Here is a 26,422-nt window from a genome sequence, read left to right as displayed (position 1 = left end):
TATACAGAGAATGAGCGGGTGGAAGAATTATTGGTGAGACCCGTAATGACAGTATGATATTTTGCTGCGGGTTGCCCCCTTCGAGGAAAAAAATCATTGCATGATTCATATGACTTTGAATCAACTATGCTGAATGCATGCAGCGAAGTAAAGAAAATCGTTTTCACATATTGAAGCATGTCCCTGCATTACACAGATAAAATCCAGAAGAGGTACCTGAAATGTGGTCATGTAATCCAAGCAGATCCTCTGGGTTCATTGACCCAAGTCAGGAGAAACTTGCTCAGCTTCTGATTATATTTACAGTTTACGTTTCTCCTAAATAACTTGGCCTTAACCACGTCTTCACAACCCAAATCCATCCCATTTGCTGTTTAAGAATAAGCTCATTTTCATTAAATGCTGGAATATCTGGCTTTATCAATTCTAATATGTCTTGTTATCTCACTTATCTCACTTGTAGAAGCCTGCATATTTGACCATTTAGAAAATGTATGGGGATAGGCCAAAAACTTAAAGAGAGGCATTATAAAAAATGAAATTAATATACTCCTATGTATCAGAAAGTGTCTGATTTTTGCCAAGGAATATTTTCTTACACACACACACACACATGCACACATAGTCTACAACTAGGTTCTGTCTCTTGGGAAGGAAGTTGTGCCTTTCCAACTCCTTTTTTTGGAAATTGCTTAGTCATATTCCTTAAAAGTGCAGTTGTTTGTCCTATGATGGAATAGTCATTGAGTTTTGTTTTATTTAGAATCCTAAAATTGACAGTTTTTCAGAGAGAGGACACAAACCCAACAGCATCAAAGGGAACTTGGAGTTCATTGATGTTCATTTTTCTTATCCAGCTCGAGCTGATGTCAAGGTACCGTAAGTGATATTTGTAAGAATTCCTAACTCAGATTGATTGCTTACTCATCATAAAGAATCTACAGTCTCTATTGTTTTGATATTTACATACTTTTTCCTTTTGGGGTTTTATTCCTTTATGTGATAATTTTTTCAAAGTTCAAACTGAATCAAATTAGTCCCCTTTTAGGATTTAGTTGTGATTGTGTTCTTCTCTTTGCCCTCACAGATCTTGAAGGGCCTCAACCTGACGGTGGAGAGTGGGCAGACAGTGGCACTGGTCGGGAACAGCGGCTGCGGGAAAAGCACGACAGTGCAGCTGATACAGAGGCTCTATGACCCTGATGAGGGTAGGGTAAGTGGGAAGACACGTTCTCAAAGTGGCCAGCAGGGTACCAATTAGCCCTTTGAAAGTGTTTTTTCAGTAGCAAATTTGCATGTGAATCCAATTCTGGCAAAAGGCTATAGAATTGCAATCCATCTAGATAATGCATTCAAACACAGGAAAGGATTAGAAAAATATTCAAGATGATAAAAGCCTGGACCCCTGGGTGACTCAGTGGGTTAAGCCTCTGCCTTTGGCTCTGGTCAGGGTCTCAAGGTCCTGGGGTCGAGCTCCCCCCAACCCGGCGCCACCCCCCCCCCCAATCTGGCTCTCTGCCTGCCTCTCTACCTGCCTTTCTGCCTACTTGTGATCTCTGTCTGTCAAATAAATAAATAAAATTTAAAAAAAAAAAGATGATAAAAGCCAAAGAGGCTAGACAACACTCTGTTCTGTTCTAAGTAAGCATTTCATAACTCACTAACTCAACAGGGAAACAGTCACCCAGACCACTGAGACTGTTATTTTCAAGAAATTATTGGGTTTGCTAAAAAATATTCCACATAGTAATTTTTGAGAAACTGATACTCGAGGTCACAAGAAATCTCAGGACAATAATTAAATTCATCAAAGATGGCTGAGCTTTTTAAATGCTGGGATATCTGAAGGGGAAAGTGGGGTAGTCTCTTCAAAAACTTCTGGGGACTTTTGAGACATTAAGAGTCTAGAGTAGATTTTTTTCCTTTCAAAAACTTTCTTATGAGGTGCCTGGGTGGCTCAGTCAGTTAAGCATCTGAATCTTGATCTCAGGGTTGTGAGATCAAGCCCCACATTGGGCTCCACACTAGGCACGTAGTCTACCTAAAAAATAAATAAGTACGATTAAAAAAAACCTTTCTTATAAATTGAAACTTAAAAGTTGCAAGCAGGAAACACATACAATCTTCACCCTGATTTACTAATTGTTCATATTTTGACCCACTTACTTTATTGTCTTCTCTCTCTATCCACATATATAATAAATACACATGCACACACACACACACACAAGGGCATATTTTTTTCTGAATCTTTGAGACTAAGGTAAGGACATTATGCCCCTTAACCCTTACATACTGCAAAGTACATTTTCTAGGAAGAAGGACATTCTCTTACATAACCACAAAAACAATTATCAAAAACAGTAAACTTAATTTTAATACAATACCAGCCCACAGTATAGATTGGGATTTCCTCAGTTGATACAACTGAGGACAACTTTAGGACATTGAGTTTACCTGATACTAAAATATCTTATGAATCAATAATTATGAAAACAGAAGATTACAAGGTATAAAGAAAAACAAGAAAAAAAAGACATTAAAAGGCATTGAGATAGAACAGAGTTTTTTGGAATGAATAGAGAGTTCTAGGGTACATGAATTATTTATTTATTTAACTTAAGAAAATACACGTTTTTGAAAAAATATATTATCAGGGGAAATATAATCCTATCCCCATTTACTAAAGCAAACTCTAGGTTGGTTCAAGTATAAACATTTTTCTTTATTTTTAAAAAAGAACTTAGTAAGATACTAACCATTAAGAATACACATTTGAAAATATCTTCTTTTTAAAATTATTATTGGATGGGCGCCTGGGTGGCTCAGTGGTTAAGCCGCTGCCTTCGGCTCAGGTCATGATCTCAGGGTCCTGGGATCGAGTCCCGCATCGGGCTCTCTGCTCGGCAGGGAGCCTGCTTCCTCCTCTCTCTCTCTGCCTGCCTCTCTACCTACTTGTGATTTCTCTCTGTCAAATAAATAAATAAAATCTTTAAAAAAAATAAAATAAAATAAAATAAAATTATTATTGGAGTAGGAGCGCCTGGCTGACTCAGCTGTTGGAACTTGTGACTCTTGATCTCAGGGTTGTGAGTTCAAGCTCCACATTGGGCATAGAGCCCAGCTAAAATTTAATAAAAAAGTTTTTTTAATGTTGACTAATTGAATTTAAATTATAAAGAAGAAAATTTCAAATTTTCAAAAATATTTCAAATTTCAAATTTTTCAAAAAGAAAATAATTATTGGAGTAATATTTTTTTAAATATACATGTCAACATGGAAAAAAGTCTTCAGAAATTCTCTAACTCAGAGGTATGCACTGTTCACATCATGATTTAGCAATTTTCTTACTAAAATATTAAAAGAAATGTCCAGTGGTGCAATTTATTTATTTAATTTTTCCTTAAACTTTTCTTTAATTAAACATAATAAAACATAAAAATCTTTAGAGAATAAATACGTATCTGTAAAATTTTTCAAGAAACGTTCAGCCTCATTTATAAATATATACAAAACCAAGCAAATATAAGGCACCAGTTTGCAATTATTAATTAGAAAGAAACAAATTAAAATGATAAAACCCAGAGCTAGTAAGTTGCAAAAAAGCAGATACATTTTACATATTTTTGCTGACACTATAAATTGTTAAACTCTTTTTAGAGTGTTGTCTATTCAGCCTTTCTCCAATAAATAATAAATGTCCAACATAGCCCAGTCATTGTACAGGTAAGCAACTGTTATCAGAGAAATAAAAAGAAATCTTACTCTTCAGCCTGGTAACTCTACTTCTACAATGATTGTCTTTCTGTGTTCTTTGAAAGAAGTCAAGTACCTAGCAGGTAGGAAATGCTAAAATAAATTATGGTATAGTCCATCTAGTAAAACATCATTATGCCATCAAAATGATAATGTAGACTATGTAGGTAAATGGATACTTTATTCAAATTTAAATAGTGATAAGCAAAAAATAATAGTATGCCAAAAATATATAACCTCCTATCGCTTATAGGGAATAATCCATCCATGAAAAATCTGTGTGTGTAAGATCATAAACATGCTTTTTATTTTTATTCTCACTCATTGCTATTTGTTTGTAATTCTCATTTCTAACCACTTGTAGCCACAAAAGTAAGTTAAATAAGTTAATAAGTTAAATGTTAAATGGCAGCCAAGACTTTTTGGATCAAATTAAAGAGTCTTGATGCTTTAGATGTCAGATGGTTTAAAATATTAAATGGAAATATTTCTTTCTTCCAGATTAATATTGATGGGCAGGATATTAGGACCTTTAATGTAAGATATCTCAGGGAGATAATTGGAGTGGTGAGTCAGGAGCCAGTGCTCTTTTCTACCACAATTGCTGAAAATATTCGTTATGGCCGTGGAAACGTCACCATGGATGAGATAAAGAAAGCTGTCAAAGAGGCCAACGCCTATGACTTTATCATGAAACTACCACAGGTAAAGGCTCTGTTAACATCCTTGCCCTTGAAATTCGAATTTGACTTTGTGCAAGCAAGTTCTTTCTTCAAAGTTTAAGCTATGAATGTTTAAGATGTAAGGCTGTTCAACCTTCCTTAGGCAAGTCCCTTGCATTATTCAGTTGGAGGTATAAGGAGTACGGCCTAGTACAGGAATCCCATAAAATTTATACAGAGTATATGGTACTGGTTTTTTAGAATTCAGTATTCATCGACTTTACTATAATTTGGGACTCATTACCATAGTCAAAAAGAAGCTCCACGTTGTCTTCATGAACTTCTAGACTCTATGGCCTTTTCTATTTAAACTACATGAGTTCCTCCCTGTTTTCCGTGCTGTAGAAATTCGACACCCTGGTTGGAGACAGAGGGGCCCAGCTCAGTGGCGGACAGAAGCAGAGGATCGCCATCGCTCGGGCCTTGGTTCGCAACCCCAAGATTCTCCTGCTGGACGAGGCCACGTCAGCCCTGGACACTGAAAGCGAAGCAGAGGTTCAGGCGGCCCTGGATAAGGTCAGTCAACCTGAAACGCCCAAAGGACCAGCACACTGAAGGCTTTATTGGAAATTCTTGCCGATGCTTTGCGATTCTAGATTGAAAAACATAAATGTGAGAGCAAGTGAAGCTCTCTCCTGGGGCTTTATTGATTTCCCTTTTCTGTCACGTCACGTGGCAAAGAGAGGTAGGTGGCGCATTAACCGACTTGCTCTTACCAAAGCACACGGAGCTCCAATCAGGCGTATGCTGCGAGCCACTTGGTCATGAACTCCTTGCTCGGAGGCTCTTGCTTTGATCAAAAGCAGTCCTGTCAAAAAAAAAAAAAAAGTCATGTTAAAATGTCCAAAGAAAAATCTGGTTACCTAGACACCAGTCCAGATGAAAAAACAGCTCAAAATACTTACCTTATTCTGTAGAAAGGCAGTACCATTATCTTTATTCACGAAGGTGAAAGGAAGGCCAAAGGAAGTAAAATCCAGTTTGTGTGTTTATCTAGGCACATAAATCAGCAACACATTTTAAGGATGTTGAGCTCACATGCCCAGCTCTGGAATCTCTGAATCTCTCACAGTCATTTTTCAAAGCTGAAGCTTTCCAGGAAGAACCTTATGCTGTGACACTCTTGTGGTCACTGCTGATGTCATCTGTACTAAGGACCCAGGATAATAACCAGAGTCAGAGGACACCGTCTCAATGGGTCTCAAAAACATAAACACCACAAATATATTTGATTTGAGAATACTTAGTAATCAAATGTGCAACTGAATTCACAGCTTCTATCCAAACTACCTCTTGCGATTTTAGAGACAAGTTGTATGAATCAGGAAAACTTACACCTGAATCCTAAGTAAACACTATAAACTGGGGTTAATCAGTGCTTCATGGTTTTTCAGATTAATATTTTGGCTTATTTTATATAATTTAATATAATAATGATTAATGAGATGATAGTTATTCCTCACAAATTCTTGCACCAAATTATATTGCTTTCATGTATGTTAAGTCTCAGTATTAAGGAACCAATATATAAACACAGGAAACTGGCATTTGTTTGGTTAATCAGGCATGACTTAAAGTAGGAAATTATTTTTTAACTGCATAAATTAAAACATAATACTTAAATGAGCATTCATGTGTTGACATAGACTTTTTTGAAGATGTCAGAATAAGCAAGATATTTTGGGGGGAAAATGTCCCATTCATCCTTAAAGCTTAGGTCCCAATGCTTTCTAGGATACAAATACTCAATATAATAGCACTTTCTGTGCTAAAAGAACAGAAACAGAATTATTACACATGTTATTTTTTGTGATATGTATCCTATCAGAAAAATTGTAGTCTTACAAGTTTTAATTGATAGACAAGTTACTTCATGCAATTTTAGCAATTTGGGTTCTCTAGGATTATGACTCACTCCCCAGTTGATAAAATTTTAGGTTTTAAAAATAGCTGATGAATCACTTGTAATTTTTTTTTTTTTTAAGTCCCAAGAAAAGCCATTAGCAGCTTGGGGAAGGGTTAAGAGCACAGGCTTTGGTGCTAGACTGGCCAAGGCTGGAGTCCTGGCTCTCTGTCCCTTTCTAGCTGCATGATCCTGGGTAAATTAACTGACCTGTCTCTAAGCCTGAGATCTTGCAGAAGTAACTGGGGAGAAGGGGGAAAATTATGATAAGATGGTTGTAAAGATTCAGTGAAATCTTTACAATGTAAGGTTGTAATCTTTACATGTAAAGTGAAATCTTTACATGTAAATAAACTAGCGCATACCTTGCACATTGGGAACTATGTGATAATGTTAGCTGGTGCTATTATTATGGTGACTGCCAGTACCATGATTATTAACTATACTAACTGCAGAATTGGTTACCTATTGCTACATAACAAACCATCCCAAATTCAGGTGTTTTTTGTTTTTGTTTTGTTTTGTTTTTTTAAAGATTTTATTTATTTATTTGACAGAGAGAAATCACAAGTAGACGGAGAGGCAGGCAGAGAGAGAGAGAGGGAAGCAGGCTCCCTGCTGAGCAGGGACTCGATCCCAGGACCCTGAGATCATGACCTGAGCCAAAGGCAGCGGCCCAACCCACTGAGCCACCCAGGAACATATGATATATTATTAATTTTTTAAAAATTAACATATGATATATTATTTGATGATTCTGTGAATCATCAGTCTTACACACTTCACAGCACTCATCATAGACATACCCTCCCCAGTGTCCATCACGCAGCCACCCCATCCCTCCCCACCCTTCCCTCTAGTAACCCTCAGTTTGTTTCCTGAGATGAAGAGTCTCTTATGGTTTGTCTCCCTCCCGATCCTATCCTGTTTCATTTTTTCCTTCCCTACCCCTCAAATCTCCTACTCTGCCTCTCAAATACCCTCTAGTTCCACCCATGTCATTGCAAATGGCAAGATTTCATTTCTTTTGATGGCTGCATAGTATTCCATTGTATGTATACAGCACACCTTCTTCATCCATTCATCTGTTAATGGACATCTAGGTTCTTTCCACAGTTTGGCTATTGTGGACGTTTTTGCTATAAACATTCGGGTGCACGTGCCCCTTCAGATCACTACATTTGTATCTTTAGGGTAAATACCCAGTAGTGTGATTGCTGGGTCGTAGGGTAGCTCTATTTTTAACTTTTTGAGGAATCTCCATGTTGTTTTCCAGAGTGGTTGCACCAGCTTGCATTCCCACCAACATCCTCACCCGAATTCAGTCTTAAACCAATAATTCTGTGGATTGGCTGGGTGGATCTTTTGGTGTTTTCACCTGAACATATTGTTGCCTCTACCTGGAGGGTTGACTTAGCTGAAAGAGTCCAAGATGGCCTTACTCCCATGCAGGCTGTTGACTGGGCTTCTCATGTGGCTTCCCATTCTGGTACTTATACAATAGACTAGCCTGGCTGCCTTCTATGGCCTTCTCAGGACATTGTCCTGAGGCAGAAGCTAGAAGACGTCTATAGGCTTCGACTCCAGGACTCACACAGTGTCCCTTTCATCATATTCTGTTGGTCCCAGCAAGCCACAGCGCAGCCCAGACTGAAGGAGTGAGGAGACAGAGTCCACCACCTCTTGATGGGTGAGCTCTAAAGTGTCTGTGTCCATATTTAACCTTTCACAGAACACTCTCTCCCACAATCACTCACCCTTCTCCCACCTGCAAGATAAATTCACCTCTTCCCAATACCCTCAAAATTTTCAGGTTCAAAGTCCAGTACCTGAAGATCTGTATGGGTCCAGATATGGATGGATTTTTCATGTTATGCTCATCTTGATCCAAGATTTGTGAACTCAAGAGACAAGTTTTCTTCCACACACACCCCCAACATGCAATGTTGATGCAAGAACAGGATAATAATAGTCACTCCCACTCAAAAATTAGAACAGGAAGCACATAGCAATTACCGGCCCCTAGTAATCGTGACGTGCAGTCAGGTGCATGTAGCCAGTTACCCCACTGCCCCAGGGAATGGGCTGGCTCCTTGATTAAGTTTCTGTCCCACCCCGAGCAGTGGTCTCCTTGGCTTTGTGCTCTACCTTCTGGGCTCTTAGATCCTCTCTCTGAGAGATCTTTGCTTTGTGATAGAAATGGCCTGTGTCTGTAGCTGAATAACTTTCTCAGAATGCTTTCTACCCACAGAAATTTGGGATCTGCGGGCCTCTATGTTTTCGATTTTCTCAGTCTCCTTCAGTGCAGGCCAGTAGACACTCTTAAGGACTGTGAGCTTGCTTGGAATCCGACCGTGGCTCACTCAAGCCCCAAAACCTACATCTATAATTTTTTTTTTTTTTTCCAAAACGAATCTCTGCTTTGGACCATGTGTGAAGGCTGCCATGAGAAAAACCTTAAGAGTCTCTGGAGCCCTTTTATGTAGCTGTGGACGTCTACCAGAATCTGCCTTAAATGTCTCAGATATTTTAACAAAAAAAATCATATACTCACACACTGATTGGATATTTGACTTCATTTCACTGGATGACTAACAATTCACTCCCCAAGCAAGCAGGCATGGGTCTCCTGTGTTTCCTCTAGATTCGCCCTGCAAGCCAAACAGCTCCTTCTTAAGTTCCTGTAGCTTGTAACAAAGAGCCAGTGGAATCCCACTGGCATGTCAACATTCTATTCAGAGATCTCTAGAATCTTCTTGGCCAGATGTACAAGTGCAGTAGATAAAATACCCTTCTTTCAAATGATAGCAGGACCCTTTCTTCTCCAGATACTCCAAGGCTGTATAATGCAGGTTACCCTCTTTCCAGGCTCCAGTAGCAACGTCCTTACTTTTCTTCCAGGCTTCTGAGATTTCTGAGTCAGCTGCTTTAAGTCAAAACTTAGGAAGACAGCTGGTGTTGTTCTTCTGTTGGTTTTCCTAGTCTCCCTTAGGCAGCTACTTTCAACTCAGGGTCCGCTGGGCTGGAACGTTCAAGGTGGCCTCACTCTTGTGCCCAGCAGTTGTAATGGCTGTTGCCTGAGGCTACTCAGTTCTGCCCATGAGGCTGCTCAGTTCTGCCCATGAGGCTTCTCATCTTCCAGTAGATTAAACAAGCTTCCTTTTACTGTGGTTTCAAGGTAGCAAATCTAAGGCCTCCTGAAGCCCGGATTCTAGAAATTGCCAAGTGTCAATTACTTCACTTTTTTTTTTTTTTTTTTTGGTCAAAACAATATCAAGGCCTGCCCAGATTTGAGGAGATGGAGAAATAGACTTCACCTCTGGATGCAGTGTTTATGGCCATGTTTAATGAACTGTGGTTGCTATGACTACTTTATATTCTACCTAATTGACTCCATGCTTTGCAAGATAAGCAAGCTGATCTATTTTGAAAACAATAAATAACATCTTTAAAAGGGAAATCCTTTATTACTGCACCTCCCTCAATGATCCTAGTCAGTCACTTGGGCCAGTCATTCTAAGGTCCCAATGATACTTTAACAATGACAGGTTGACTTTGTAATTTATTATTTTCCCTCTGAGGAACATAAGGATATAGCATAAGGATATAAGAACATAAGAATATTATATCTATTGCTATTTGTCCCTGATTACCTATCCTGTAAGAATAATATTTTTCTTTTGTGAATTCTTTATACATTTATCAATACTTTGGCACCAATTTGTTGTAGTTATTTATTATATATATTTATTTATATGACTTCTCTCTCCTAGAAAGATTAAATCCTCTAAGAGGCAGAATTAATAAATTGTTCATGTTTATATTTCTTTTTTTTTTTTTAAAGTAAGCTCTACGCCCAATGTGGGGCTTGAACTCAGGACTCTGAAATCGAGTCAGGTGCTCTACTGACTGAGCCAGCCAGGCGCCCCTATGTTTATATATTTTTAACACTTAATCAGCACCATGCTGATTATGCTTATGTAGATATGATTATGTAGATTCTACATAAGTTTTTACTGAATTATGCTCCAGCTCTTTGAAATAATACATGTGTATGTAAAAAAAAAAAAAAAAATTAAGGACTATATCAGCTGTTGACTCAAAGATAGCTACTATTTATCAAAACAAACAATAGGTTTTTCTATGTAAGATCTTAAAGAATACAAATGCAGATTTGTTATTATGGTTTTTAAATGAAAGTCAGTAGTCACAAGGTTTCATACCTACATGACTCTTCTACTCACAGTGTTACATACTGGAGGGGCAAGAGAAAAATTAAAATTAGCCTCCATGTGATTTTATCAAATGATTTCAAAGGTTTCATTTTATGTCCCCCGCTAGGCCCCCCCCACCTCCTTTTCCCTCAGAAGTTCCAGAAAGCTAGTGGATTAATACTCCCTTTGTTTGGACCTGCCTTTTATCCCTGCATATCCAACATTAGCAGAAGGTCTAAATTTCTTAACAGTTGGTGTCCTTCAATCTGGGATATTTACTTATCAATGTTTTTTCATCATTGGAACATCTGAAAGCTCTGCAAAAAAATCTCTTTGTGTCGAATCTCTACTCTGGCCAGAATTTCGTGGGTGACACTTGCTAACTTTTAAATTCATCAACACTTCCTTTGTTTCTCCTCCGTATCAATCATTTGCTCACAAGTCTGGCTATAATTCCTCTGGGCTTTTTTAAAATGTTGACGTAGTATCAACCTATGGTTATCATAATATTAATATAGCCATTGTTAGCAATTTACTCATCACTATTAGTATCATGAATACGATTAGAATAATAAAATTATTTCCTACATGCCTTACCATACACAGACCAAGATATGCAACCTCCACATCGACAAATACATATGAACATTTTTGAGGGCCTGGGTACTAAAATCTGAACAGTCAGAAATGTTATCCAATAGATAATAGTAGCTCTAGTCTCTGTTTTTTGCTATGGTTTAACTCTTTTATACTTATTTAAACATAGTTGATGGTGGTAATGTTAGTGTAAGGACTGATGGGAAAAGACCACATTATTTTTTTCCAGGTGATTTAACAGTTGGTCCATACCATTTATTGTACAATCTACCCTTTTCCTGACTGATAAGGCCTTGTTTATCATACACTAATTCTTAAATGTTTTATATCTATTTCTGGACTCTCTATTTTGGTTTATTGATCAAATTGCCTATTCACTGATAGCTTCCCCTGGATTCTATTTAATTACTATTTTAAGTAGTCTTTTATGTGTAATATCTGGTGAAGGTATTCCCCTCTCCTTATCTTCTTTTTCAGAATTTTCATGGCTGTTCTTTGTTAATAAAAAATTGAGATATAACTCATATACCATGAAGTTCACCCTTTTGAAATGTACAAGTCACTGATTTTTAGTATACTCACCAAATTTTGCAACCATCACCACTAATTGCACAAGATTTTCATCATCCCCAAAGAAAACCTAGTACCTCTTATCAGGTTGCTCCGCATTCCATACTCACCCCAGCCCTTGACAACCACTAAATCTACTTTCTGTCTCTATGGGTTTGCCTATTTTGGAAATTTCATATAAATGGAATCATACAATGCAGACCTTCTGTAACTGATTTCTTTCATTTAGTTTAATGTTTTCAAAGTCCATCCATAGTCAAGCCTGTATCAGAATGTCGTACTTTTTTATGGCCCAATAATCTTCTATTGCGTGGATGTACCTCATTTTGTTTATCCTTTGATTAACGGATGAACATGTGGCTTGTTCCCAGTTTTTGACTATTATGAATCTCAGCTGTCATTTTTAATTTGCATTTTTAACTACTTATGTGAATTAAGCTATACTCTAATAACCATCCTAATCACGTGGTTTTATTGCCTCAGAGTAGGAGTGGTCTTAAGAAGCTATAGCCTAACAGAGCTAATGAGTATCAAAAAGAATAACCTTGGGGTGCCTGGGTGGCTCAGTGGGTTAGGCCTCTGCCTTCGGCTCTGGTCATGATCCCGGGGTCCTGGAATCAAGCCCCTCAATGGGCTCTCTGCTCAGCAGGGAGCCTGCTTCCTCCCCTCTTTCTGCCTGCCTCTGCCTGCTTGTGATCTCTCTCTCTCTGTCAAATAAATAAATAAAATATTTTTTAAAAAAAGAATAACCTTCATAAATGATATAACATGAATAATTTGATGAGCACATTTCAGGGTTAAAAGCCCATTGATAAACCTACCAAGCCAAAATGTGAGTTCACAGAACCACTTAACGGGATGATTTGCAGATTTTCACGTGCATAACACTCACCTGGGGCATTTGTTAAAAAGCAAAGTTACTGACCCCACTGCAGAGTTAGTGATGTAGATGGTCCCTGAACTATAATTTAAACCATGTGCTCCCCAAGTACATTTTCATCTAAATTGCTTGCATGCAGCCCATCAGAATTACAGCTAAAATCAGGTTCCCCAAAACAAACCCTCCAGAAGTGCCCCGGAGAAGGCTGCGTTGGACATAACCAACAAAGAAGGGTCCTCAGACAAGTATGAAAACACCTGAGAAAGGTCAGACCTTCTCTTGTTTTTTTCCTCGGGCAAGCCTACACTACCGTGAGCCTCCAGAATTACCCCCATCCTTGTATGGAGCGGTTGGCCTCCTTTCTGGTCCAGAACTCAAGCCTCACCTTAGCCTTCCATGGATGAGGGTGCCCGTGCACCCTGCCCGCAGGGCAATCTACTCTCATCAGCTGCTAACAGGTGCGTCCACATGAGGAGCCTTGCGTGCTCCGGGGCCTGCTAAAGCCTGCAGCGTCGCGTCCATCCTCCCTTTCAGGCCCGAGAAGGCCGGACCACCATCGTGATAGCCCATCGGCTGTCCACCATCCGAAACGCAGACGTCATCGCTGGGTTTGAAGATGGCGTCATTGTGGAGCAAGGAAGCCACAGGGAGCTGATGAAGAAGGAAGGCGTGTACTTCAGGCTTGTTAACATGCAGGTATGTGCGTCCCAGGATTTTGCTTTCTGCTTCTCAGTAGGGTGTTCTTTGTATCATCAAAACATCAGGCCGCTAATGCCATGCTGAGAAATAGAAAGCTTCAGGAAGATACTGAAAGTGTATGTCTCAACCTTGAATTCGGAATCAGCCAAAGAATCCTGAGAGAGAGAAAGGTGAGGGAGGAGGAAAGTGAAAGAAGGCGTCAGAAATGTTTCAAATTTATTTCTCAGGACAGAGATCCTTAATTGCCTGGGGAATGTGTTGAACCTAGAAGGTCCTTTCCACTGTGAGACTAGGGACCATCGGAGAAGTGGCAGGAGCCAGAGATGCCAGGATCTCCCAGGGTTAGAGGAGGTTCTATGTGAGTTTTAAAATGCTTCCTAGATGATCCTAATAAAACCAGCAGCAGGAGTCATGACTCTAGGAAGTGAATAGAGCAGTCTTCTTTTAAAAAAAAAAATAATTCACGGGGTGCCTGGGTGGCTCAGTGGGTTAAGCCGCTGCCTTTGGCTCAGGTCATGATCTCAGGGTCCTGGGATCGAGTCCCACATCAGGCTCTCTGCTCAGCGGGGAGCCTGCTTCCTCCTCTCTCTCTGACTGCCTCTCTGCCTGCTTGTGATCTCTCTCTGTCAAATAAATAAAATCTTAAAAAAATTAAAATAAAAAATAAAAAAATCATTCACTCTAGTTCCTGAAACAGGTAATATTGATAATTGTTGGCTTCTATTACAATTGTATTATGCTTACTTGTGCAACTTTGCAAAATAATTCAGCTAGAAATATTTTTTCTATAAGCATTCTTATATCAAAGCAAAAGTTGAGTATTTAGTTTATTTCCAGTATTTCTCTAAGTATTCTAAGATTATATTTATTTATTTGAGAGAGCGTGAGAGAGTGCATGTGTAAGCACGAGAGGGGGGCGGAGGTGCAAAGGGAGGGGTAGAAGGAAAGAAAATCCAGCAGACTCTCCTCTCCTCTAAGCTCAGGGCTCAAACTCACCACCCTGATCATAACCTGAGCTGAAATCAAGAGTCGGATGCTTAACCAGCTGCAGCAATTTATTACACGTTATTATAATGGATTGCTGAGTACCCATTAAAATGTTAGCATCCAGATGATCTATATCTGAAATGTTAAGAAAAAAAAATACCCATACATATCGTAGTTATGGTTATATTTATAGAAGTATATACTTTTGCTTTGATATAAGAATGTTTATAGAACAAACTATTTCTAGCTTAATTATTTTGCAAAGTTGCACAAGTAAGCATAGTACAACAGTAATACAAACCAACAATTATCAATATTACCTGTTTTAGGAACTAGAGTGAAACTCTGGTTAGTGAAACTACCAAATGAAACGATGGAAAGTCTTACAACTCTTGCTTCAATTGGCCAGAAAAGGTTTTCCGGCAGTAATTATTGTGTTTTCACTAATTATTTCCATATGGCCTACCCATCACAGGGTCTTCATCATTTCTCTCATTAAGAAAATAAGTATAATATTCCTTTAATTCAGTTTTAGTTTTCATTTTGTTAATGGTTCCTATGGCTCTGCAGTTTTGCCTGTCAGATTTGGTAACCACGGGGCGCCTAGGTGGCTCAGTGGGTTAAAGCCTCTGCCTTCGGCTCAGGTCATGATCCCAGGGTCCTGGGATGGGGCCCTGCATCAGGCTCTCTGCTTGGCAGGGAGCCTGCTTCCTCCTCTCTCTCCGCCTGCCTCTCTGCCTACTTGTGATCTCTGTCTGTCAAAAAATAAAATCTGGAAAAAAAAAAATGTGGTAACCACTTTCTCCCCTGGCTGACCACTTCCGTGCCCCAGAAAGAATGACCTTCTCTTCCCACCAGCACTTAGGTTCGGAGGCCACCGAGGCTGCCAAGAGGATAAGGACAGCTCTGACGTTTCTATATTGTCCTCCTTTCTTTTCTAGGAAAGAAATAACCTTTCTTTCCTAGAAAAAGACATACCATGGAAGACTGAACAGTGTCCTGTGATAGAAGAGGCTTGTCACCAACTAAGCAGTGGTTTCAGCAAGTTCTTCCTGGTTCACTGAGGAGAGCATGTCCCAAGATGACCGCTTCATGTTGCCACCAGCTCTGACAGTCTGTGATTCTTAGTCCCCATGAGCGTGGCCACCTGGACACTCACACGTTTCCCACTTCTGGTTTACACTTTGCCTCACCAATTATTTGTTGGTGCTGGTGCAGAGATGGAGGAAAGAGCTTCAGTGAGCCTGGGTGTTCACTAAATGCTCACACCAACATGCTGCTTTGTCCTCTCGTCCCAAAGACGGACCAACCTAGTGTCAGAAAAACCTTGTCTCGGTTTTGTTTTTAAGTAGAATGTTCATTTGCTTTTTCATTACCTAGACTCTTGGCTCTTCGTTGTTTCTTTTAAATGTATTTTTTTTCCCCTGATTATAAATGTAATGCATTCTTATTTTTAAAACTCCAAGCGTTAAAAAAAAAAAAAACCTCAAACATGAGTATCTTAGAAATTTGAGAGACTCCTATAATTCAAACCCTTGTTGATAAGCACTACCGGCCACTTGGTATTTTATTTTTCATCTTTCCTAACCTAAAAGAGTTAAACAGTATTTCCAGATTTCTTTCATTATTTATGAGATTATCTTTTCACATGTTCATTGGCCATTTGTGTTTTTTCCTCTGTTAAAGCATCTTTTCCTATTTTAGGCCATTTTTCTGTTGGGTCGCTCATGATATTGACTTATAAGAACTCCTGGCATAAAGAGGAAATCCACTCTTGCATGTATTTTTCCTGCCTTTTTCCTCCTTTTTTTTTTTTTTTTTAAGAGGGAAGGGGGAGAGAAAAAGTACGCATGTGAGCACATGTACACGTACGTGCATGTGAGGAGGGTAAGTGGCACAGGGAGAGAGAGACTCTCAGGCAGATTCCTCCCTGAGCACAGAACATGTCACAGACTCTATCCCACTACCCTGAGATTGTGACCTGAGCAGAAATCAAGAGTAGGATGCTTAACTGACTGAGCCACCTGTGTGCCCCTGCTTTGTTCTTTTAATTTTGCTTTGTAGTTTGTTTGGCTACCATTAAAAACAACAGGAAGAGGGGCGCCTGGGTGGCTCAGTGGGTGAAAGCCTCTGCCTTCGGCTCAGGTCATGATCCTAGGGTCCTGGGATGGAGCCCTGCATCGGGCTCTCTGTTCAGCAGGGAGCCTGCTTCCCTTCCTTTTTCTCTCTGTGTGCCTCTCTGCCTACTTGTCTATCAAATAAATTTAAAAAAAAAAAAGAAGAAGAAGAAAAAAATAGAAAGAAAGAAAGAAAAGCAAAAACTTTAAAATCATATGTAATTATATTATCTTTTTTTTTCCCCCTTCATATGTTCAGGATTTGGAGTTGTTTTTAGAAACGCTATTCACCCATATTTTCTTTCAACATTTATTGTTTTACTTTTCATAATTAAATATTTGAGCCAGCTGAGGTATATTCAGGTGTAAGAAAAAAGGGCTATTGGTTTTAAATAAATACATTTCATCACCTGGTTAAAGTGGCCATTTTGACTTTGGAGCTCAGTGAACTCAGCACCCACGAAATGAGGGCTTCGGGTAAGGCACAGAAAAAACTATTAAGGGAGAGAGAGAGGGATTCTTCATTTAGTTACAGAAGGCTAAAATCAGAGTGGGCTTATTGGTAGAACTGTTCATTTTGATGGACCCTTTGAGAGCATAGAGAAGATAACAAAAGAAGGAAAAGAAGAGGCATTCACAAGAGGTGGTCCAGTTTGACTTGCCATGAACTAGAATTTGAGGGGGCCAGGCATGAGCGTACAATGAGGACCTGTGGAAGATGTTTTGAGCTGGGATGTGATTTGAGCACAACTGCTCTTTAGGAAAATAAATCTGGTAAGAGTGTGGGAGTGGATGGAAGGGAGGATGCAGCAATCAGAAGACTAGGGCTTTAGGTTGGTTTGGGTTGGGAGATGGTGGAAAACAGCTCCAATTATAAGCAAGTAAGGAAGTCCACCCTGCAGAACCGCAGAACGCGTCACTATCCTGCAGTTCAAGGCACGTGGGTGATGTTCTGTCGGATATCAAAAGCACAGCTGGAATGCTAGAATGGGATAATACGCAGAGCTCTCGAGAGGCTGCTGTAGGTGCCATGAGGCACTCATCATAGGCATGGGTTGGGGGACAGGACCTGAAGAAAAGGAGCAAGAACATGACATCACTACAGTAACTCGGGTTCTGGATAAACCATTAAGAGTTTTAGACTCAAAGTTAGCCGTCAGCAAGGTTGGCTTGATGTTCCTCACCAGCCATTGAGCTGGAAGTTGGAAATTTTCCCTGCCCCTGCCCCCTTTAAGGAGAGAATTGATCCCACTGAAGCTTAGTCTGCAGGTGGGGTCACCTGGGGTGAGATGAGTCTGAGCAGGGATAGAAGGAAAAAGATGAATGTACTCAGCCAGTCAGGGAAAGCAGTTTAATTGCCTCCCATGGGGAGTGACCAGCTTTTTCCTTGTTTGTAGCTTTAAAAATTACACTCGGGAATAGTTCTATTCTTCTTCCTGCTGGTGGTGGTCATGAATTGTTCCCGCATTCTTGAGTGCAGAAAAAATTCCTGTGTACCTGCTGGATGATGGAAAACTTGCCTTTTAATTTTTAGGAAATACTTTTATTCTCCAGTTTTTATATTGTTCAAATGAGATTTAGCTTTTGTGTCCTTTTAACACAACTTCTCTGTGTTGAAACACTTCTTGACGGTCTTAGAGCTAGTCTTGATTGAGAAGCTGTTAGGAAATGGACAAGTCGTGGCACATGTAATATTCAGTATGGCTTTATGGGTCTAAATTTGACGTCATATCCATCTGAAGACACACACAAGTATACAACTTAACATTTTCTTTTCAGATGTCAGGAAACCAGGTCCAATCAGGAGAATTTGACCTTGAACTAAATAATGAAAAGGCTGCCGCAGATATGGCCCCTAATGGCTGGAAATCTCGCCTATTTAGGAATTCTACTCATAAAAGCCTTAGAAATTCATGGAAGTATCAGAACGGCCTTGAAGTGGAAGCCAAAGAACTTGTAAGTTGTTTTTCACTTAAATCTTTTGTGGTAGAGTTCTACTGTTAAAATCCCTACCTTTGCTGGTATATTGCAGGCACAGACGATTGATTCCTACTCTGAATCTACTTTTCCTTCCTGGAAAAAAGGAAATTTGAACTTTTAAATGCATTTGGCAATGAATTAAAATCAATTTCAATTAAAAGTGGATTTCCTGTTTTGGGGGGATATATTGAGAAAAGTAGTCTTTGTGATTAGATGCTTAAACGTAGATATTCCATTCATCTTTGAGATCCAGAGATAAAGCTCCAGTGAAAGGCCCTGATATCTGCATTCTGTTAGGAACGATTACCTCTGATGGTCTATGCTGAAAAGCCAGAATAACATCATTTCAAACAAATGAAGAGTTTTCATTTCTTTCACCTAAGAAAGCCTCAGTGGTAAGAAACCCAAGGCTAGTGTGGTGGTGTCCCCGCAGTTCCCTTGGATTCATGCTCCTCTCATTCTTATCTTCACTATGCTTGCGTGTGACCTTCGTCCTCAAGGATCTAAAAGGGTTTCTGAAGCTCCAGCCATAACAGCCATAGTCCAAACAGCAGGAAGAAACAAAGAGATTTTCCAGAAGTTCCAGACATACTTTACTTACATGTCCTTGGCCATAACTTAATCCCATGGCCATACCTAGCTACAAGGGAGGGTAAAAAATTTAATCTTTTTACTGTATGCATTGCCACCCTAAATTAGATTGGAATTATCTTACTAAGGAAAGGGACAGAATGTCGAGAAATAGCCAAATTCTGTGTTCTTTAACTCTTCCCACCTGAAGACTTGTGATATTAATTCAAGTTAACTGGAACTTTTATCATTGTAAGGGGGAATCCATTCTAAGAAAATGTATTTTCTTATTTCAAGAAATTGTTTGAAAATACACTTGGATGTTATTTGATAAAGGTGGTTTATTTTTATTCCCGTGTTGGCCCGAAGAAACTCATCCTACTGAGAGTTCACTGCTCTGTTTTTCTCTGCCCACAGTATTTACTGCAGAGATTACAAGGGCTCTTTTAAAGGTCTTCATCTTGGTATATTTATGGAAAGAAAAGTAACAATTGTACTATCAAGTGAAGTTGCTTTATCTTAAGGAAGATAAACAATTCCCACCTACACTCCCCCTTTGGCTATGGAGGTGTCCACCTTTTGTCTTCTCATTTATCTTCAGAGCTATGCTGCTAAGTCTTGAGATTCTGGCATTTTGGAGGACCACTTCTCTTCTCTTGAAGAATTGCACAAAGAGGGGGAGGCAGGACATGCCACAATCAACAAGATTGTCCCAAGTACAATCAGAGAGGGTTCGACAGTGTGCCCAAGGGGAGAGAGGAATTAAGTGTGATGAAAGGAATCTGGGGAGACCTGTTTTTGTGTGTTGAAAAGAGTAGTCTGGGGAAAAGGCTCATTTATCCGGTTGGAGACCAGGACTTAAAGATAATGATAACTGGGGAAGAAAATAAAATGAGAGAGAAGAAATAAAAGAAGTGAAATGAAAGAAAAGAAATAAGAGAAAGAAAAAAGAAAATACAAAGAAAAGAAAATACAAGGAAAATACCAAGAAAAGATGAGAAAATACAAAGAAAATTGGTGACTTGAAAAAAGAAAGCTGAAAAGAACCTACCACTATGTTCTCTGTGTCCTAGAGACCAAACGTGGTCTCTGTAAATGACCATAAAGCTCTGGGATTCCATAGGCACCTTCTGCATCTAGTTTAATTCTAAAGGAGAATATTCTGACTATAGAGGTAGCTTATGTGACCTAAATCCTTCCTGTTTGAGCAGACATGGAGTTTGACATTTGCTGAGACTCTGGTGTGTGCCAGGTATTGGGATAATCTCTATGGATATGAAAATGTACAGTCTTCACCTTTAAAATCAGAACTCCTATATTAGAAAAAGAGGCATATAAATACATAAGAAAAAAAATCACAAAACAAGCTAAGCTTTGAAACAGGAGAAGCCTGCCAAGGACCAGTGATAAAAGGGAATGGGATAATTGATTTGGTTTTATCAGTTAGGACCCTGTCCCAGAAAAAGGCAGCACTGGACAGGGTTCTGGGGGTGAGGAGACCAGGCCTGTGTTCTCGGGTTACTAATGGTATCCTACATTTGTGGGGATCTTTATCCATCTGCTCATGGGTATTGTCTCATTTGACCCCACCATCACCCCTGAGTGGAGTTGGGACTTGAACACCAGAGCGTTTCGTGCCTGGGTCTTGCCTCGTCTCCCTCTGCTGAGGCTGGAACGGAGATGGGCTGATGAAACTATGGAGACCGCTTCTTGGGTGAACAACTCTCGCCCAGCTTATGCCGTGTAATCACTGGCCACTGTTGGGATTTATTAAACAGTCTCACTCTTCAATGGTTGCATGTGGACGGGTCATCTCTGCGCCTCATCTGCAAGTTCCTCGAGGGCAGTGCTGTCCTTGTCTACGTACTCCGCTGACTGTTGTGTCATTACCGGCTGGTCCTGACCTGTCTATATTTGTGTGTGTGTGTGTGTGTGTGTGCTCTAGGATGAAAACGTGCCGCCCGTATCTTTTCTGAAGGTCTTGAAATTGAATAAGACGGAATGGCCGTACTTTGTTGTCGGCACAGTGTGCGCCATTGCCAACGGGGCCCTGCAGCCAGCCTTTTCCATCATATTCTCAGAAATGATAGCGGTAAGTTTGCAAACATCCCTCAGGAGCTTGAATTGAATCCGTTCTCATGCTCACATCACGCCTGGGTTCATTTTGGAGTAAAGCAGCCTCAAATTAAAGTACGCCCACGTTTTTAATTCCCTTTTGAGGAAAGCCATGAGGCAAAAGAAAAAGTAGCCTTTCGACTCATGCCAAGTGAGAGTATTAATGATATGATAAGTTAAAAAAAAAAAAAACAACCGTTGGAGGCATTGAATTGTGTGTCTGCACTGGGGTGAAACTGAGGTCAGGCAGTCCTCCTCTGCCTGCCCCTGGAGGGGAGATGTGTGCTCACCCTCACCGCATGGCTGGGGGGTAGGGGCGTGAAGGAAGGGCAGGCTCTAGTCACAGCCTCTGAGAGGCCAGATGCTCAGGACTGGCCGGCTTGCCACTTCCCAGCTGTGCAAACTTGGGCTAGATGCTGTCCCTCCTTGGGCCTCAGTTCCTTCTTCTCTAAAATAATCAGGTTGAGGCTGGAAGGAGATGGCACAGATCACTCTAAGGTGAAGCACTGAGGAGCGTCTGCTCCAACGTGAGCTTTCAAGAAGCAGTAGCAACTCATCACTGTTGGAATAATCCTTCCAAGGCCTGGGGAGTCTGAGACCCAGAAGATTTATCCAATTATTAACTTCGGTGGGGGATAATTGTAGGAACTTTCCAGAAATAGCTAAGGCTCTCTCAAACCCACCATTTATATTGTGTGGTCTTAATCAATCTCTGACATCATGGGAGAGACTTTCTTGTTCAGGTGAATTACTCTTCATCGTCGTTACAAGTTTATTGTACTTGCATTAGACATTGGTCTACAAGTAAGAGCACCAGCCAAAAAGTTAACAAATTACCAAGGACCCTCCAAATATTTTTAAATTAGAAAGCATGGCTTTCTAATGGCTCCCTTGCTATTCAGGACCTGTATGGACTGTATTGATATGTGGGAGCCTCTGCTGTGTGCCAGATGCTGCTCCGGGCACTGGAAATCAGGCAGAGAGTAAAGCAAGACGAGCCCTCAAAGCAGTTACTTTCTGCCGCCTAGACACGGCACACACAGGAAACAAACACTGAACGTGTCACGGGATAGCAGGTGTTAGGCAGGACCTGGCAACAGGGGAGCTGGGGCTGGAGATACTGTTTCTCGGGTTGCTGGGTTGGGAGCAGGGCTGGGACCTATTGAGAAGGAGCTGGGGTGGCGGGAACAGTGAGTGCTGGGGGAGAGGAACAGACGCCAAAATGTGCAAGCACGCACGCTCCACCCACGGTGCCTCAGCCCACGTTAATAACCACGCGCTCCTCAAATTGGCCACAAGAAGGAGAGTGGCTCTCAGCAGGCTGGGGAGTGGGGATGGGGAGAGAGACTGTTGATGGGGTGCAGAGTTTCAGTGTGGCGTGCCGCAGAAGTTCTGGATGCGGGAGCTGGTGAAGATGGCATCATACCGTCAGTGAGCTTCATGCCACTGCACTGGATTCTGAAAAATGGTCATAAAGGTAAATTTTTTGTTATAGATATTTGGCACTAAACACCCCTCCCCCATATGTTCAAAGCCTAGTGTTTCAATTGTGACGTTCAAGCCATTATTTATGGGAAGAGTGAAGAGGATCATGTAATCCAAGTAGGCATTTTTAAATGTTCTTTTGTAGGTTTTTGGACCAGGGGATGATGACGTGAAGCAGCAGAAATGCAACATGTTCTCATTGCTTTTTTTAGGTCTGGGAATTATTTCCTTTTTCACTTTCTTCCTTCAGGTAGGTACCTGTGATTCCATCTGCTCAGCAAGTCTACATTCCATTAGAGAATATAAATTTATCTGTTAGCTAGATTTGCATTCCTTATCACTACACATTAATTACCAGTTCACCAAACCCTAATGGAGCTTCCAATTCTTAGATCGAAATGAATTGCAGGGACTCCTGGGTGGCTGAGTTGGTGGAGCGTCTGCCTTCGGCTCAGGTCATGATCTCAGGGTCCTCTGATCGAGTCCCACGTGGGGCTCCTTGCTCACTAGGGAGCCGCCTTCTCCCTCTGCCTGCCGCTCCCACTGCTTGTGCTCTCTCTCTTCCGGACAAATAAATGGAAAAAAAAAAAAAAAAAAAGCTTTAAAAAGATGCAGTCCGCGAGGCTCTTCCAGAGAGCAGTGTCTGAAGCAGAGGGAATCCTGACTCCCCCGTGTGCTAAGTTCTGTAATGTTCCAGGTTTGTCCCCAGCAAACATTCGTTACAAAGGGAAAAAGAGACTTGAATTCATAAGAGGATGGAAGTGCCAGATAAATTCAATATAAACCTGGGGGGAAAAGTCAGTCCAACAGTATTCGCTCTTCTGTTGTGACTCAACATGAAGTAATTTCTCTGATCTCTTCCTCCCTGATGGATGAACTCTGAAAGAACGTGTGTCCTATGCGTTTAGACACTGTGGCCCCAGCCACAGTGAACTTGTCCACCTCGTTCTGTTAGTCCTCTTCCACCTAGCCTCGTAGTCCATTTCTTCTGACTGTATCTCAGCACCACACGGACCTTTCGAACTCAGGCCATTAAGTCAGCAAAATGAGCTTTCCTAGTCCCATCCAGTGCACTTGCCTTCTGTCATCGTTGAATGGATGGCGAAAGCAAGACAAACATGGTCTCCAGAAATCGTTGCCGTACTAGTCACAGCTCCGTTCTCCAGTCCAGCCCAGGCCTGGGTGTATTTGGGGAGTGGAACTGGATTTATAAACGAGTTTTGGAGCCTGGGACACCAGTGGGATGGTGCACAGAACTGCTGTGCCCACACTGGCCTTGAGCGATGTGCCAGCCAAGGGAGGAGGAGACCAGAGTCGTCAAGCCAGTCTTAGACACTTGGGGCTCATGCCTCCCCAGGCCCTGAGCACCATCCTCCTGGATTCCTAAAGACTCCCGATGTGTCCTCCCCCCAGCACCCCACACCCACACCCCACCGATACTCTGTGTGCCTGTAGGCTCCGACCTATCCCAGCGGCCCTGGAAGCAGGCCCAGCTGGAGACATCCGGGCTTCTCTTCAGTTGGAACAATGGTATAACTTAGAAAGAGGGACATTTTCTGGCAGGGATGCCTGCTGAGGAAGAATAGCCTAATTGTTCCCCAGTCTGAGAGTAGGTGGAGCCTTGACAGAGAACCAGCAAACTCCCTTCATTTGGAGCTTGATCCTACAGACCTCCTCCTTCCCTCTGCCCTCCATTCTCCCCTACAGGAGCCAGAATGTATTCCTGGACAGTGTTATGTTCCTGTTTCCAACCATCTGAAGTATCAGCAACACAGGGTTATAATTATACATGGTATTGTCCTTACTGAGATGCTGTCCTTAAAGTCTGGAAAAGGAAATAGACTTAGAATGTTTCAAAAGCCAGAGCTGGACCTTTGTAAGGCTTCTGGCGTCAGGCTTCTTTCTGCATGCTCACGATTGCGTAGCACCTGGATTTGAAGTTGAGACTTCGATTTAGTGTTTGGTCATAGACTTGTGTTACCTGAATGGTGGATTAATATGTAAGTCACATAAAAATCAATGTGAATGTACCTACTTGGGTCAGAATCCTGATGATCCAAAAGGACAATAGGTTTTTTTTTGTCTATTTGTTTTTATCTCAACCAGGGCTTCACATTTGGGAAAGCTGGCGAGATCCTTACCACCAGGCTTCGGTCGTTGGCGTTTAGAGCAATGCTAAGACAGGTAGGTGTGTGTGCTGGAGGACGCCCTCTGTTTGGATTTCTTGAGCTCAAAGCCCATTTCTGTTTGGAGTGTGCTGTAGTTCCCGTCTGCGCCTGCCCGCCCCACCCATGCGTTCCTGCAGGGACTGGCGGGGAGCCCTGCACACCATCCTGGGCTTGGAATGTCCCAAGTCTTCTCAGGGATCTCAGTGGAGTGGGCTTAATTTAGGTGGCTTTTTGGGCTTATTTTGCCACTATTTCTATCCACATGGATACCGTCTTTTCAAGGACCTGTGGTTCTTCTCTGGATTCTCTGCAGGCCCTAGCAAGGCATTTGAGACTCCAAGGTATCTTTTAACAAAGGAAAAGGTGGTAATATTCATGATTGATTCTGCTAATCATTTCCCCAAATGTTGGTAACTGAGTTTTGGTTTTGTCTTATTTGGGCTCTGTTTTTGTGTTAATTCACCTGTTAGTTCACTCAGTCCTTACCAACTCTGTACCAGTGTACTAGTAGCTGCGACGATAAGGTGCATTATCTACCCTTTCAAGAAGTCCACAGTCTGGTGCAGGACTGGAGGGAAATGTGCAAATTTCAATTCTCTGTTTTTGTAGAGAGGCCTTAAGAGAGGCCCAGAACATTACCCATACACTTGGCAGGATTTGATTATATTCCTGCTCTATAAAAGAGCCCATAGCAGGTATCCTATTTGGGACATGTCTGAGTTTACAAACTATTTTCCAGTGTCTTTTAAGTGTTGCTATGTAGGGAAAATTATTTTCTATGAAACTAAAAGATGCATGGATGAGTAGCCTATAGTTAAAATCATTTTTAACAAACATCTTTTCAATTCTTGTTTAAAAAAACAACTACACATGGTGAGAAACCAGGGCTGATCTTCTCATGCGTAGAACTTTCAAGAACTGGGTTGAGCACAACCCAAGTGTGCCTGCGCACGGCAGGGATTGGGGATCTGCACTGAATGTCACTTCTCCCCTAACTCCAGGGCCAAGTTAGGTGTGGATATCTCCAGCACTAAAGGTTGTGGAGGTTTCATCTACTTTACTCTGCTTGTTTTAATTTTGAACTCATGTAAAGGTGTGTTTGTGCCACAGGACATGAGCTGGTTTGATGATCATAAAAACAGTACTGGTGCACTCTCTACCAGACTTGCAACGGACGCCTCCCAGGTCCAAGGAGTATGTAGACTTCATGCTATTCCTTTTTTTTTTTTTTCCTTTTTATTGTGGGTTTTTGTTGTTGTTGTTGTTTTTAAGATTTTATTTATCCATTTGAAAGACTGAATAAGCCCTGGGGGAGGTGGGGGGGTGAGGCAGGGAGGTGCGTGGAGCAGAGGGAGAGGGACAAGAAGACTCCCTGCTGAGCTCTGAGCCCTCCAGCCATGGGGGGTTTGATCCCACAATTCTAAGATCATGACCCGAGCTGAAATCAAGAGTTGGATGCTTTAACCAACTGAGCCACCCTGGTGCCCTTTGAACGCGGTTTTGAATGAACATACAGCATAGCTGCTTCAGTGCAGCAGCTTTCAGCCAGAAATCACAGAACAACTCAAACTGACCTGAACAATAAAGAGGAAGGTTGGACTTCAGGGTTGATTGATTCGTTGACTCAAAAATATCATGAAGGACACAGGTTCCCTGTG

At 41.1% G+C, this 26,422-nt stretch overlaps 1 protein-coding gene across 5 annotated transcripts in view; it reads left to right on the top strand.

The window, feature by feature from the left end:
- ABCB4 (ATP binding cassette subfamily B member 4) overlaps nt 1-26,422 on the top strand; it is a 65,203-nt gene that overhangs the window by 22,945 nt on the left and 15,836 nt on the right. For 3 of the 5 annotated variants that reach the window (XM_059171004.1, XM_059171002.1, XM_059171006.1), the window contains 10 exons: nt 764-874; nt 1,088-1,213; nt 4,259-4,462; nt 4,825-4,995; nt 13,178-13,339; nt 18,226-18,402; nt 20,942-21,088; nt 22,742-22,846; nt 24,703-24,780; nt 25,875-25,958. In XM_059171004.1, coding sequence (XP_059026987.1) covers nt 764-874; nt 1,088-1,213; nt 4,259-4,462; nt 4,825-4,995; nt 13,178-13,339; nt 18,226-18,402; nt 20,942-21,088; nt 22,742-22,846; nt 24,703-24,780; nt 25,875-25,958 — 1,365 coding nt within the window. The remainder of the gene's footprint in view (nt 1-763; nt 875-1,087; nt 1,214-4,258; nt 4,463-4,824; nt 4,996-13,177; nt 13,340-18,225; nt 18,403-20,941; nt 21,089-22,741; nt 22,847-24,702; nt 24,781-25,874; nt 25,959-26,422) is intronic. The other 2 variants (XM_059171007.1, XM_059171003.1) reach the window with 2 other exon arrangements.

The sequence above is a fragment of the Mustela lutreola genome, chromosome 4 (assembly GCF_030435805.1).
Source record: "Mustela lutreola isolate mMusLut2 chromosome 4, mMusLut2.pri, whole genome shotgun sequence".
Lineage (NCBI taxonomy): Eukaryota > Metazoa > Chordata > Mammalia > Carnivora > Mustelidae > Mustela > Mustela lutreola.
The sequence above is the reverse complement of the archived record's forward strand: the minus strand, read 5'-3'. Positions and strand labels throughout refer to the sequence as shown.